Source organism: Polistes fuscatus, unplaced genomic scaffold (genome assembly GCF_010416935.1).
Source record: "Polistes fuscatus isolate 324 unplaced genomic scaffold, CU_Pfus_HIC Scaffold4, whole genome shotgun sequence".
NCBI lineage: Eukaryota > Metazoa > Arthropoda > Insecta > Hymenoptera > Vespidae > Polistes > Polistes fuscatus.
Genome location: NW_025113118.1, coordinates 7003528 through 7020008, shown reverse-complemented (window position 1 = coordinate 7020008; position 16481 = coordinate 7003528). Strand labels below are relative to the sequence as shown.

The following is a 16481-nucleotide window of genomic DNA, read 5'->3' as shown; positions in this document are numbered from 1 at the left end:
AAGAACAATTATTATTAATTTAGAGATTTAAACAACAATCTGCTTAATTACAAATATGAGAAATCGTTTTCTTTTTTTTAGTATTACTAATTAATAAATCAGTAAACGTATTTTGTCAAGCTAAAATAAACACCATATTATGCTTTCGTTCCAGCTAACGATGCTTTGACTTGAGCTTGCTGGAACATTTGCTGCAATTTTTCTAGAGTTTCCCTATGAGCATCTTGCTTTTTGTCCAAAGTGGCTATTAATTCTTCCGTGCGACTCCTAGAAATGAAATTTAGTTGATATCTTGATTACAAACAAACTCGTTAGAATCATCGTGAACTTACAATTCGGACGAAATGTAGTCCATACGTTTAGAAACATTTTGTTTAGCTTCATCTAAGTATTGTTTTATTAAACATGGTCCGATTAATTTATAAACTTCATCTTCAGACTTGAGGAGGTCCAACTCCTTTTTAACAGCAATATTTTCATTCAATTGTCCATCAAGTATTTGTCTTGTACGAAGTGCTTTATTGTAATCTGGTAAAAAGAGAATCTATTTATGATACTTTTATTAAATAATCATATAAATATTAATCTAATTATACTTATCTTTGTAGTATATTAAAAAACTACTTTTTTTTTCTTACCTTTTTGAACTTGATTAAATTTATCTATTTCAGCTTGAAGCTTTTTCTGAATTTCTTCTACCATTTTCACTAAAAATATAATGTTGATAAATAAATATTAAACATTTTTAGAACATGATTAGGTTAATAATAAATCACTACCGCAAGTAAAACACACACACACACATACAATTAATGTTTAATTTATCATTTTTATAATCAAAATTTGACATGACAAATATGAACTTCTGCAATATATCAAAATATAAATGTTATTACCCATAAGAAAATTAACATGCAATATATTTCAAAAATTATATTAGTGACAATAAAAATTAAAACTGATATTTTGTTGAAATTTCACTCACTATTGCTATGTTTAAAATAAGATATAAGTATTCCTCTAACTTGAAATAGAATGTGAATATATCTAAAATTAGTTAACGTTGTCTAAATTAGCACGCTGTTTCTTTCCTTAAGCAATGATTCTACGAAAGTGCTGCCTTCGTTTAACACCCACACTGCATAATATATACATGTGTATTAAGCTTAAACATTTATACATAATGTATTTCTATATATACATACAAATTCATAAAAGTTGTGTACACTTACATCTGCACAAGCAAATACATACTAATTTTATAATCCATAATAATAAATGATTTTGTACATTAACTTAAAATTGATATCAAAAATTAAGCTGCACACGTTGAGATCAATGATAAATTCGATCTAATTAAATTTACAGTAAAAAAGTGGCGGGTATTTGAAAAATTCAACAATTTTTAAACATAATCTAATTAAATTAAATTAAATTAAAATTATGTAAAAATATTTGAAATAATGTAAACTATTAACATGAACTACGTATTTATTCTGTATTTCAAAAATTAATATTGTTAATCTACTTTATCAGTAATTATTTGACACCTTAGAAGAATATCTGAATAAATGCGCAAATAAGGATATGATGTGTGTCAATGTTGATTAATGCACGACTACTGTGCATATACGCAATACTTAATATACACAACTACAAGAAAATGCATATGGGAATATGTAGTATGTTTACCTATTCGCATGTACCAATTAATCTTGATGCTATGATTAAATATACAAGGCACAAAACTATGTTTTTATCCTTATTAAACAGGAAGGATCCAAAGTAACGAATGAAAACATAAAAGTAACTAAGAAGAGAATATTTAATGAAAATAAAGGGGAACGATGGCGCTAGTAGTTATTACAATATTTCCTATTGGTGCGCCGTACGAACTAATCACGTTGTCGTTTCAACACGTTCACGGACGAATTAAAATGCTCAACGATAATCCCCCAAGAAGGCACGCACAGTGCACTCTGACGGTAGAAATGGGAAACGTCAGTATCAAAGTATGGTATCCCCTCTTAGTTCATTGTGAATATTTTTTTCTAATATGAGTGTGTTACAATTAAAATGATAAAAAAAAAAGATTCTATCTAGTATAAATAATTAAAAAAACGTGATTTCTTGACATAAACGTTGACGTCATGAATAATTATAAACATAATCAATAACATAATTACGAGTATTTTGAAACAAGGTATTATCATTCTTTCATGCTTCCAGGTGTTATCCGAACATCTCGTGATTATTAAATTCTGTTTTCATTTGGAAAATCTTTATAATGTAAAATGGTGCGAATTTCTAAAATAAATTATAATGTACCTTTATTATTTGTTATTATTCATATTGTTTTATGTATTTTTTTTATTTTCATTCGAAAGTTTAAATTTAATAATTTATTTTAATATAATACGTATATTACATACTATGCACTGTGACTTTAGTATTATACCATGATTAATGAAGAAAGAAAAAATAATATACACTAATTAATATTATGACACAAACAAATTTTATATTTTATTTCATTTCTAATTTACCAGTATTGAATTCTCTGAGAACTGGTTTTAAAAATAATTATTAATTATATAATTATATATACAAGTATCACAAAAATAAACAATATGGTTAAATATCTCAGATTCTATTTATTTTGTAAAGAAATGGTTGAAATCAAAATCTGTAGAGTTTGAACATGTTAACTGTTAAGCGAGTTTGAACGAAAATATCCATTGGGTCACTTTGAAATATAAAATCTGACTTTGTTTATATTGCTTCTTCTGTCAAAAGGTTTATATTTTTTTGATATTAGAAAGGTATATTTCGACGGTTATAAATATTTCTTCCATTGAAAGTCTATAGTTAAGAACAGAGCATTTAAGAATTATTGTGCTTAATTTATTCTAAATTTTTCAATAAAAAAAATACTTTTGCATTAATAAAAAATTTTAGAAACGTTATACTTTCCTTTACTTGTTTTTAATACTGAAAAAATGTCGAATAATTTATTGTCAAATTTGGAATCAGATATTGATAAATGGAATATTTGTGATAGCGAACTTGATTCAGATGTTGAAAATATTTTACAAGACTTAATTATTGAAGAAAATATCGAAAATGATAATGAAAAGGAAACTAAAATGGAATATAGTAAGTGGTCTGAATTTAGTGGACGCCAAAAAATATTTCCTTTTACTGGAACAAGTGGCATCAATGTGAAACTACCTAACACTATAAATCCATATGAAGTATTTTCTTTATTCGTTAATGAAGAAGTAATAAATTTGATCGTAAAAGAAACAAATAGATATGCAGAGCGAAGCGTACATCATTGGAAACCAACTAATCCAAATGAAATCAAAAAATTCATGGGTTTGATTATATGGTTGGATTTTATAAAAACGAGACCTGCAGTCAGTTATTGGTCACAAAAGTTATTGTTTAATTTGGATATACCGCATTTAATCATGGAACAGAACAGATTCGAATTACTTCTTAGTAACATTCATTTTGCTAACACCACTATTGTTCCAGATAATCTACTTGACCAAATTGTTCCACTTTGCGAGATACTGCAAGCAAATTATCAAAAAATATTAACTCCTGGAGAAAATATTATCATTAACGAAACATTAATTCCATGGCATGGAAGACCAATATTCAATCAATATATTCCAAAGAAAACCCATGAATATGGAATAAAATTATTTAAATTATGTACACCAGAAGGATTTACATGGTCAATAATGATGTGCTCCTCAAAGTATTATGATATCAGAGAAACTAAATTTGCATATAATGTATGTGTGGCACTTGCAAAAAATCTTTTCAACCAAGGACGAACACTTTACATTAATAATTTTTATACCAACTATAAATTTGCTATATCGTGTCTAAAACAGAAGACTCATGTAGTTGGATTAGTTAGAAATAATAAAAGATCCATCCCAAAAGACATTTTACAATCTAAGTTACAAAAAGGAAAAATGATATCCAAAGAAGATGATAATGGTATCGTCATACTGAAATGGAGAGATTCTCGGGATGTGAGAATTCTATCAACAAAACACGTTCCCATTATGGTACCATACGTAAAATATTGGAATATTACAAATAAAACCTCTAATAACTCAAAATCAAACGTAAAATTAAAACCAATAGCATTTATCGAGTATAATAAAATGAAATGTATAATAAACCACTCAGAACAATTAATATCTTGTATAACCACAATTATGAAAGGGATGAAGTGGTATCAAAAACTTGGTATGCAATTTCTCCTCGGAGTTACGGTCGTAAATGCTTTTGTGATTTATAATCAAGCAACAAACAAGAATATACAAATAGAACAATTTAAAGAAATATTAGCTGAACAATTATTAGAGATAATCTTTTCCAAACTGTAATGCACAAAATTTTTTTTTATAAACAGCATAATATTACAGTCGAAACAAATATTTCTGAAATAAGAATTAAACGAGCATGTAAGTAGAGTCAGTTTTAATTCTAATTGAAAAGTAATAATTAATGTCATTTTTTTAAAATTATGTTGTTTAGTTTTTCACAAAATAACTTCACAAACATTTAAAATGAAAAAACGACATTAATTATTGCTGTAACTAATATTAACAAAATAATGAACAAATTAATATGAATTTAATCAAACGAAATATATATTAAGACACTTTTATATTTAAGACAAACATTGCTAAACGGAATTGGTTTGACAAAATTGCACATTAATTGATAATTTGTATCATATAATACAACTGTAAGTAAGCCTTCCTTCTCTCTTGCCTTTCCCACAAGTACAATTGACAAATTATTTTTCATTAGTAACCAAATAAGTTGTAAAAATTGTCCTCATAGTATTTGGCTGGTTCGATGCTCACTAGTTGAGTTATTATCTAGAACGATTTCTAAAAAGCTTTATTAATGATGAACATTAAAAATAAATTATTATAGTTAATTAAGTTGTAGATCAGTATGTAAAAATACATTCACATGAATATTATGATTAAATAAATATATATACAAAAAATATTAAACTTTTAAAGTATTTAACATGTGCGTATACAAATATTTGTTTTATATCGTTTAGCATATTGGCTGTTACAAGAAATCTGAAGAAAATCTCATTTATATAGAATAGGTACGCTAAATATTTAGACACTCTGCTCATAAAAATAATAACATTCAATAAATAAATAAAAAGAAAAACAATACCAATACGTTCATAATAATCATCCATAGAATGTATTTTTTTAAATTATTTTAGACTAATCGTTGACTATCTTTAAGCGCAAGAATTGTTCAGCGTACAAAAAGGTTAAATTTAGTTCTTCATAAAATATAATCAACAAACTCTTTCTGCTATTTGCAATAATTGTATTGAAAAAAGAATATCTCAAGATATAATATTCTTAACACATTCAAAAGTTCCTTATCAAAATAATAGAAAAAATTTTGTTGGTGTAAAAGTTATATCATAAAAAAAATCTTTCCTTGATTAAACGGATATAAAGGAAAAAATATTTTACACACATTATATTACATATGTATATTTGATGAAAAACAAGTTGCAAATAGATTTGTACTGACAGTGGTAGTGGTAGTAGCAATCGTGATACGGGATAGTAGAAACGACAGTAATAATGGTTCGGACGTATCTCAAGTTCTGCCATCTTTCTCTCATCCTTTTCTTGCACTTACGACATCGCGGTTTTTTTTTAATATTTTATTCCATTCACTTTTTCGTACCATAATCGATTAAGTATAGAGCAGCGAGTAACTTAACGATAGATTTCCTAAACGCAAATTGCTTCGATAAACATAATGCACCACATAGTTACAATTGGATACTACACCGGCACCGTGAATGCAACCCAGTTACAGTAATGGCGATAAGTACTTAAGAATCCAAGCTCGTGAAATTTTTGTGTACAAATTTTCTTAACTTCACTTTTATATTATATAACGAGTATAAATAATTAATACTTAATTAACACTGAATGATATAAGAAAAGTCAATATTATTTAAATTACATTTTCTTGGTTCTACGAAGAGCGATTTAAAGTTCCAAGAAGTAACTATGGACGACTAGTTACGATATTGAATAGGACGAGTCAAAGAGAGGGGCAGGAATGCGCGCGCGCATTGAGCACGGACGTTACTTTAGCCATTTGCTCGTGATTGCCTCTAGCGGCCGATCACGTATGTGACATGGCGTCCGGGTAGGAAGAAAGTTGATTGTTAAATAAGCGTTAATGTTGTATTTATGACACTGACCGACCGAAAAGGGAACATCCGAGGCCGCGAATTTCCCACAGACACCGGCATTGATGGTAATGCATGCGAGGAAACCACAAAGGATCAGCGATGGGTAGGGCACCACCGCGTCAAATACTCGATCCTGACACACAACCAACCTCTCTCTCTCTCTCGCGCTCTCTTTTTCTCTCTCTCATTCTCTCTCTCTCTCTCTCACTCTCTCACTCTCTTATTCTCTCTCTCTCTCGCTCTCTCTCTCTCTTACTATTCACCTCACCTCTCATCTCCGACGTCCGTCCGTCTAAGCCACTCTACATCACTCTCTTCGTGATACACATTACTATTTGCACCGATGCATTTCCCTGATGGAAGGTCCTTGATTCCGTCGTGGAAATGACGCTATTTCGCGCCTTTATTCACCAACTATTGTCTATCGTTTCAGGTACTTCGAAAAGCACCAGGCCCATCCCTACCAGGTAAATATTCATCTCTATTTTTCTTTCTTTCTCTCTATCTCTCTCCCTCTTTCTCTCTTTGAGGTAGGGGAGAGGGGGTACGAAAGGAAGTATTTTTTCGATGACATGACTGATACGCATCAATTTACCACAATTATTTGTCCTTCGTTCCTGTAAAAGTCCGATTTTCTATGATTATCGTACGCGCTTACTGTGTCACATAGAATTCACCGTGTGTCGTTTTAACTCTTCCCTCTTACCTACTTTTCCTGTCCTTCCGTTGTACTAGTTTAACTTTCCTACAAATTCCATGAGAATTATTATCTGATAATTCGTAATGATTTATATATCTTTGGAAAAAAATCATCATAAAAAATGACAAATACTTCCATCCAAATTTCAAAGTAACATATTTTCTGCATCGTATCGTATAATAAACATTTACTCAATACACACGCTCTATGGATATATTTTATTAATATTTATTTTGATTTGGTGGCTGATACTTGTCAAACACGATTCCACATCATTGATACATTTTTGTTCAATGATAAACTTGTTTATATGATATTTCCATTTGAATTCAGTAACGTTAAATCCTAGTCACCAATCTGTCTTTTCAATAATCTTTCATTTTATTGGTTATTTACGGGATTAAAACTTTTCTTTTTTTTAATATATTTTATATATAATAAATTCTGTTATAACACTTTGTGCAATGAAACGCCATTATTATAAACGGTGGAAGGGAAGTATAATCAATAATATAGCTTGTTCTATAAAAATGACTTTTATGATAAATTTCTAAGACTTGCATTAATCTCTTTATTAAAGCTTTGTTTCAGTTTCATTGCATTAAATCTTGTTAGGCTAAGTTATTTCACTTCTAATTGCTTTTTTCTATCTTTTTTTTTATGTTGTACAAAATGAGCCTTATTCATATAGAATTTGATTAAGTGATTATTATACAAGTATTTAATGATTAATATAAGTTCAATTCTATGCAATGATCAATTTTTTATGTGTTTATAAAATAAGTAATGCAAAGAAAATGATTCTGCAATGCACCTGTAAACATAACCTTTCTTTTACTAAAAAAATCAATACCTGTAATATTTTTGGACATTCTATTTAGAAAAGATATTAGGGTATTTAAATATTATTATTATTAAGCTTCGTGCTTATAATTTTCAATATATATAATTCATATTTGTAAGATATTAATATAATTACAAATTCTAATATATTTTGTCATGTCAAAAGTTTCTATATCAATGCTTTAGTTCAATTTTAAGATATAAATTGTTTGTTTCGTTGTTATTATCATAAGAAATCATAACATTCATGATATAAGAAATAATTTATAATGTATATATAATTGTGGTTATAATTTGTTCATAGAACGCGAAGTACAGCAGTTCTAAGGGGGGCTATTCTTCATCGACGACGTCGTCGGATAGTCGCTACGAAGCGCGTATGCGTGATTCCCCAAATGGCAATTCTTACAGTCCAGCAGGAGGCTTGGGATTGGGCATGGGAGCAGACAGAGATAGCCCGAGGAGTTATACCTCCAAGCCCCTGTATAAGAAGGAGAGAGAAAATAGAGACTATAAATTATCCTCCTCTAGGGACAAGTATTCCGGTAAACACATATTTCTTTTAAATTTATTATTATATATATATAATAATAATCTACACCACTTTGCGCTTAACAAATTTTTACTCTATTTATAAAATATTAATTACATGAATGATAAAGCAAAATAATATCTTTAAACAAAGACCGATACGATGTAAATAATTTGTAATTTTACTAGTAATTTGTAAAGAGGAAGATGTAATATAACTTTGATAAGTACATTTGCGTAATGAAAATTTATATTCATATGTATTATATCAAAGAATAATATACTGTGTATCTTTTATAAAAAAAGTAGAATAGAAAAGTTAAGTCAACGGTTTGTTATAGATTATAGACTTTTTTATTTCAAAACATTCAATTGTACTACTTCCTTCAGTATAAAAACAGGGTTGTGTCTTAACATTTTCAGCTGTAAAATGCTTGCTTGCATATGTGTAGATTGTGCACGATCACCAAAAGACAAGAGAAGCCATGAGAGCAGGGATTCAGAACACAGGACCAACCACGATAGGAGTAGTGGAGAGGTAAAATGAATGGTTTAAATATTTCATTTATATTCTTTTTCTATAATAATATAATATCTAATTTTTTATATATGCATTTATTCATTATAGATTTTACATCCCATAAAATTATCATCAAATTCATCACGAGATTCTTCGTCTCAAAGAAAACCAGCTCACAATTCTTGTCAGGTCAGTAACAAATGATAATTTTATTTGAAACAAAGATACTTGTATGCAATAGCCATTTATTTTTCTCACAAAAAAGTTATAAGAAATAATTTGATATAATTGCACGTCAATTTGATCAAGAAAGTTTGATATAAGAGTTTAAAACAGATAATAGGTAATGAGCAGGTTCAAGATCACACGGAGAAAAATAATTTCGTACAAGTTTTTGGAATGCATACGTATATTTGTAGAGAATCAATTGTTTCCGGACATTTTAGAACAGTCTGTTTAGGATAAACGTGGTGATGAACGAGGTGCAATGGAACGGACAGCCAGGTTTGGTGATTGGTCAGAGCATATGAGTTCTTCAGGAAAGAAGTATTATTATAATTGCAAAACAGAAGTTTCTCAGTGGGAAAAACCACGTGAATGGATTATTCGAACAGATAATCGTCAACGCCAATCCAATGATTACTCCTCTAGGTCAAGTGAGTCTATTTTTTATTTATTAATTCATTTCTATTTTCAAGAAATTCATTTTCTATAAGATAATATTATAATACTAAAGATCATAAACGAGCAATATATTTTAAACATTTTCATAGATTTTAAATATTAAACTTTTATATAATATAGTTAGTTAGTTGTGTAGTTCAAAGGGTTAAATAAAATTAAACTAATATCGATAAAATTGCTTTAGAATCTGTTGCTCGCAAATAAATATTAGAGCTCTGAATATAACTGTTTATTAATAACATCTCCGTCTATTAAATAGACTATTATTTTATAGGTCATGATAAACATTCCAACTCGCGATCAAATAGTAGCAGCGTGCGAGATGGTAAATCATCGCGGCAATCCGACAAGCGGGAATATTGGACTTCATGTAGTGGAAGTAGCGGTAACACTAGAGAAGAAGTTTCTACGCGTGATAGGGAGAGAGAAAAGGAACGGGAGAGAGAACGGGAGAGAGAACGAGAAAGAGAAAGGGAGAGAGAAAGGGAAAGAGAGAGAGAACGAGAAAGGGAAAGGGAAAGAGATTCTTGTAGGGAAGAAACAGGAGCAGAACGTCAAGCTCAAGATATGGATATTTCACCTGGTGATTCAACACCTACTTCTGAACCTTTAACATCCTGTGCTCACGATCCACTGCCGCAAGGTCCTGTTCTACTGGCCACTGGTATGTTTTGAAATTATTATATAGTGCAATTTATAGAGATACCATTTGAGTTTTTCATTCTCTTTTTTATTTTATTTGTTCGTTTGTTTTTTTTTTATTTTTAGCATTACCTCGATTAACATCACATCCACCATCGACACCACAACCGCCTGGAAAATTAAGTTCACCAACCCAACAACAAGGGAATAATAATGCCCCAGGACCACCAGTTTCATTAGCAAGCTTACCAAGACTTCTTTCTCAAATCACTGGCAGTAAAGAGCAACCTGACATTACACCACAGAAAGCGTTACAGACAATTCAAACAGCTATCTTGCTATCTAGACAAGTAAGTTATTGTTTTTTATTTTTTTTTTATTTTTAATTATTACTCTTATAGATTATGATCTACAATTAAGAACGATAAAACATCGTGAGTATGTTTATTTGTACATTTATAGCAATCAGCAAGTGGAGACCGAAATAATAGTGGCAATGATGTAATGGTCCCATTAAAAGTTGATACTAGTGGCAATACTACCAGTGAAGGACCACCTACTCCAACCCATTCAGAAACTCAGGATTGTATCGATGCTCGGAAATGTAAGTTTTTAAATGAATTCTTTTCTGTTGTAACAATTTTGTAAGCATGTTTATAAGGTATTTTGTTATCGAAATTATTTTCGCTTGCACAATGAATAATGCACGTTCAATGAATTATTACCTGGAAATCTTATTCTGTAAATTAAAAGTCCTAGATTCATCTTCTGTTTATATTTCATATGTACAGTGTATAAAGATGTATGTGCAGTACAATAATATAAGCTATACAACAGAGTTTGCTTTCTAAACTAATCATACGCTTGTGCCACAAATATCCCAGACTTCAACAGACAAAATTTTTAAATATTATTTTGTAGATCTAATTAATATCGATTTTAAACGAACATCTGATAGATACACGATTATATTTATTTATGTATATTACTACTCATTTACAGTAACCAGTCCTGGAGGAACGAATTCTGGGGTGCAAGGTCTAAGTTCATTGCAAAGTCTTAGTACATTAGGTTCTCTTGGAAATTTAAGTAATACTGGAGGTTTACAAGCATTGTCTAGAGTACAACCTCCTTTAACACCTTCCTTAACACCGTCGCTCGCTAATCATTATCGAGAAGATTTAACACAACATGTGCGTGCCTTTCCAGCCGATATCCTTGAAAAACAGGTAATTTATGTAAAATAATATTGTTATACTATAATTTCCATTGAAGTGTTTAAATTTTATATAATTTATATAACTGCTAATGAGTGTATAGATAATCAGTTTAGAATGACTTGTTATTTTCTTTTAGGCACAAAAACTTAGCGAGGAAGCACATACAATGGGCAGTTTACAGTGCACAAGAGTATCTGCAGAATTGAAAACAGCACGATCGATAGTGAGGCTGACAGAAATTCAGGCAACACTACAGGAACAAAGGTAAATAGTCTTTAAGTATTTTTTTTTTTAATATCATCTTCGAATTTTTCTTTTAGTTTGCATCTTTTCTCCGATAAAAAGTTCGTTTAAATGTTCATATTTGAACAAAATTAAGTCAATCTTTAACACATTTCAGGATATTATTCCTCCGTCAACAAATTCAAACATTGGAGGAACTAAAATCCCAAAATTCCTTCATGTCTGATGATTCTTAGTGTAAGAAACTTTATAAAATAATTATAATTACAACCTATAATTAATTCATGAAAAAAATAAAACATAATTATTAATATTCTCATTAATATTGAATAATTAAGATTGTACCTAAATTATAATATCGTGATAGAAGTGATATAATAGCAAATGAATATGGGCTGCCTAGAGAGGTCAAGCTGTTTCAATATCAGCTGACGAGTCTTATTAATTAATTAGTGAATCCACCTCTCTAGGAAGCACAAGAGGCCTATCCAACACACAGATGCAACACTGAGTAAATAGAAAGTGAATAAACTCTATCGGTTTAATGCAAACCACTAAATTGTATATCTGAATTGTCCACAGCATCTTGTATTACCTATGTTATAATACGTGTCAATGTTTCTCATATCCCACGATTATGCGACATTTTAACTAGTTGAAAATTTTTGTTGTAAATCTCGGAATAAAATTCGTGCCACAAGTTTTAATCCAGTTCTTTATCACCATTAACTCACCTAATTACCCACACATTTCATCTGGTGAATGATAGTAGTCAAATTTAAGAAAAATTTGTGGACGCAATAATTTACTTATTTACAGCGCTTTTTTTGCTATTTGATATTTAACAAAGAATGTTATTATCGTAGAAATACGAGTATTAGAGACATTAGCATTTTATATCATGCATAATTGATGGCTATTGCTGATTTTAAAGAAATTTAATATGTTTAAGTATAAAGCAATGAATATTAAAGATTATTAAGATTTAATTGTGTGTATCTTAATAATAACATGATCCCATAATTTATATTTAATTATTATGTAAACATATAGGATTGTATAGCTATATTGGTAGATTCTTTTAAACAATCATTATCGATAGAATATATCATCAATCATTGATGGTCTTCAATTTATTATGTATGAATCTGTTTTCATTTTTTGTAATAAGAAAGAGACTTATTGTATAGAATGAAAAGTGTAATCACCGACAAATTAAACATATCGACGATGTATCTTATAATTTTAGATAATTTTTATTTGACATAGTCACTGTATATCTACGTAACAGAAAGGACTAAGTAGCTTTCTTATGTCTTTCCGTAAGAATGCATATGTTTTATAAAAGTAGAATTTATGATAAATAATATAATCATTAGTAACATAATTATTGCAAATTGCATTTAATATTTATTAAACAAATGTTCTCGAATATAATGCTTTAAAGAAAATATTAGAATTTAGTTTTCCTGTTATGTATTCTTTAGGGTATCTGTAACAAATGAAGGCCGTTTTGTAAATGAAACTATTGAAAGGAAAATAGTCTTTGTTTGTTGTATGTATATTAATCAAGCTCCTGCTTTTCTATGTAATAAAAAACTTATAAAAATAAATAATATACACAAAAATTCACAGGATGGTGGAAAACACGAATTTGTATAAGTCACAGTATAAATTTCTCACTTTATGTATTTCAATAAGGAACTGTCAATGAGTGAGCCTGTTACTTATAGAAATAAAGAAACAAATTAGAAAAAAAAAAAAAATATATATAACATAAAGACATTCTTAAATTGACATATGTTATATAAACATCAGTGGTTGCAATTAAATTTTAAATTATTTTTAAATCGTTTCATAGTATGTGAGCCAAAGTATTTCAATATATGCGCATTTTTAATTACTCTTTCTCAATGCCGCATACATAAAAATTAAAATAAAAGTCCCACTGTGATAAGAACAATTACATATACATACATACATGCATATATATATATATATATATACACATATATATATACATACATATATACATATATATGCATAGATATACATATATATATATATGCATTGGTGCGCAATATCAAAATTCTTTGATTCACACTCTTTACAAAGAATGGACTTCTAGAAAAACGCTACACATTTAGAAATAAAATAAAATTGTCAACGGAAAATAAACAACATTACTGTTTTCAATTACTTTTTTCATATATCCTAATATCGTATGAGAGAGATACAATTATTATAGATTACAGTGGAGGATATTATTAAGAATGGTAATGGTAATTATGTTAATGTAGAGTTATACTCTACTAAAGGGTGTTTCTCAACACAAGCTCAATAGTCTTTGACCATCGCAAGTATTATTTTATTAAGGCAATGTCACCTTTATTTAATTTAAATAAAGGATAAAAGAACGAGCTATTGAGATAGTTGAGACTGATATAATCCTGTTCTGTGCTTCTGGTCCACAAAAGATCCAATATCTTTCATATAGTTCGAACGTTATTATTATCATTGTTACTATGATTATCGTTATCTTCATTTCTTATATTCTATTTAATTATTTTGCGAAATTAACGTATATACTGAGTTAATTACCTATAATTTGAAATGTCAATATTTCGATTGTGTATGATATAAAAAAAAATTCTAAAGAAGAATATCTTTGGCTCGGAAATGTTTAGTTTTCTAATTTGTCTTGATATGCTCTATAACTTTTGTATTAGTAAAAAAAATCAAGTTTCAGTTAAAGAAATGTCGATAATCTTCATATTTTGGAAAAATATGATTCTCCAGTTTTCTACACGTATAAACCCATTTGAATCCAATATTTTTCTTTAGATCATTTTTTTGTAACCAGCAATCAAAATATTTCAGGCTTTCAATTATAGGCGATTTATTCAGTATATCGGTATATAGTGACGCATTTTGCTTTCATTCAAAGGAAGAAATTGGTTATTACTTTGAAGATGACATATATTACATTTTTAATGTATAACATTGGAAATGAACATCCATCAACCATTTTTTAAGCGTATTTTAAGAGCTCTGTTTGTGCGAATTAAAACGACTTTTTACATTTTGCACATTAACAACTACAATTAATTTTCAAATTCATTGGTTGAGAAACACCAACTTGTTTCATTATATCATCTAACATTATACCATGTCATGAGCATGTAATTACATCCTCATAGCACCTGAAGCAAACAGTGAACATTCTCCTACATCTATATTTTATTTAATTATAGTCAGTCATTGGATTTATTTCATAACAAACTCTCTCATTCGTGAACATTGAATCATTGGTTAATATATTCTCAGTAAAATCCTAACAGACATTCATGTGAATTCGGTACAGTACATAATTTAATGGACTAAGATTGTAATAAGGCCTCAGAACATGTAATTCATTGTAACATCTCATAACTTACAGAACTATTATGCTAAAAATAAAGATTTTAATATAGTTAATAAATAAAATAATAATATTATGAACTCTTTTCTCAGTATAAAAGAGACATGGTAAAACAATAATACATAAAAATTTAAATAATATTATCTTTTTTAAGTAATATTTCTAAGCTTGTTATTGATAATAATTACAGTTGTAATTATGAACGATTTTACTGAAAATCATTCAAATATTTACAACCAAATTAATCTTGCTGTAATATCCTTAATATCGTATTTTATTAACTATAATAAGTGATCCTATTAGTCATGAGTTGTTACATATATTTACTGTTCAACCATTTTAATGTAGTGCTCTTCAAATGTTTATACAAACATATTTCAATGGAGAGTACAAAGTGCTACAAAACAATTCCAATATGATCCACTTTATAATCGTTAATATATCTACTTCATAGACTCGTTATGTATTTTTAAGGCCATATACGAGTTTTAATACAAATATGTCTGTCTCTTTTGAACAGTTTTTAATATATTTATTAATTTCGAAATTTGCCTAATAATAGACAAATAGACCACACAGCCTCGACAGAGAATGTTCACGGTATAAGACAGCAGCATAGATATAGCTCAGCGCAGCCTCACTTTACCATTGCTAACCATGTTTGTATTACAATGGTTTAAATCAAATTTTTTTTAGTTATAAGTAGATACGCGCGCATACATGTATATGTATGAATGTATATATACACATAGGTATATTTTATTCATACAATAATCCTTTGTATCTTATAATTCTTATGCATAGAGCACATCTAAATCTACAGCATTGTCTACTGTACAGAGTAAGTATAGAAATACTAGCATTCATTGGACAGTTTTCAAAGATAATAAATGTGCATCAGTGTCGCAAAGTAATAAAATAAAATAACTCGTTTGTATCTGCATTAACCATTTGGTTAACGATATTGCTTATAATATAAAGAAGTATATAAGGGGATGACACTGATTCAATAACTTTGAAAAAAATAAGCATTTGCACAAAATTATTATACCATGGTTGTTATTTCTTATGAATATATCCTGAAATTAAAAATTGTTTTAATATCTATATGAAAATATCACACAACAACGTATACAGTAACAGTAATAACAGACCATTTTTTACCTACATGTCTACTATGGCAGAATGGGTCATGTGCCGAGTTATTCTTGCCTACTGTCAATTCTAAGCCAACATTATAGACATAACTATTATAATCTTAAATAGGACGTGCATGACTTAATATCGATTCAATGATTATCGTTACACGTCATCTAACTACTTTCTCATTTAGGGACTTCTAAAAAGAATAATCTATAAATTTTTAATCACACAAATAACAATACGTTAAT

General features: G+C 28.8%; 3 protein-coding genes across 6 annotated transcripts; 2 read left to right on the top strand and 1 right to left on the bottom strand.

Annotated features, from left to right (window-relative positions):
• Positions 1–26: 26 nt before the first annotated feature.
• Positions 27–1823, bottom strand: LOC122520711 (prefoldin subunit 6). 2 transcript variants are annotated; one of them, XM_043640931.1, is made up of 5 exons: positions 1693–1823; positions 986–1138; positions 639–707; positions 333–528; positions 27–267 (listed from the first exon to the last, which is right to left on the bottom strand). In XM_043640931.1, coding segments are annotated over exons 2-5 (396 nt in total). In that variant the 5' UTR covers positions 987–1138; positions 1693–1823; the 3' UTR covers positions 27–137. The 2 variants fall into 2 exon arrangements, with proteins under 2 accessions (XP_043496866.1, XP_043496865.1); XM_043640930.1 differs by lacking the exon at positions 986–1138.
• A 1151-nt stretch (positions 1824–2974) lies between these two features.
• Positions 2975–4221, top strand: LOC122520710 (piggyBac transposable element-derived protein 1-like). The gene is made up of 2 exons (XM_043640928.1): positions 2975–3439; positions 3541–4221. Exons 1-2 carry the CDS (start codon positions 3000–3002, stop codon positions 3542–3544), a joined length of 444 nt encoding a protein of 147 aa, XP_043496863.1. The 5' UTR covers positions 2975–2999; the 3' UTR covers positions 3545–4221.
• Positions 4222–5846: 1625 nt separating this feature from the next.
• On the top strand, positions 5847–12369 carry LOC122520708 (WW domain-containing adapter protein with coiled-coil homolog). Of its 3 annotated transcripts, none has more exons than XM_043640926.1 (12): positions 5847–6389; positions 6720–6753; positions 8134–8374; positions 8813–8898; positions 8989–9069; positions 9341–9536; positions 9839–10228; positions 10333–10556; positions 10669–10810; positions 11209–11435; positions 11563–11690; positions 11827–12369. In XM_043640926.1, exons 1-12 carry the CDS (start codon positions 6349–6351, stop codon positions 11903–11905), a joined length of 1869 nt encoding a protein of 622 aa, XP_043496861.1. In that variant the 5' UTR covers positions 5847–6348; the 3' UTR covers positions 11906–12369. The 3 variants fall into 3 exon arrangements, with proteins under 3 accessions (XP_043496861.1, XP_043496860.1, XP_043496862.1); XM_043640925.1 differs by having other exon boundaries at positions 9824–10228; XM_043640927.1 differs by lacking the exons at positions 5847–6389; positions 6720–6753 and having other exon boundaries at positions 8287–8374; positions 8784–8898; positions 9824–10228.
• The last annotated feature ends 4112 nt before the right edge of the window (positions 12370–16481 follow it).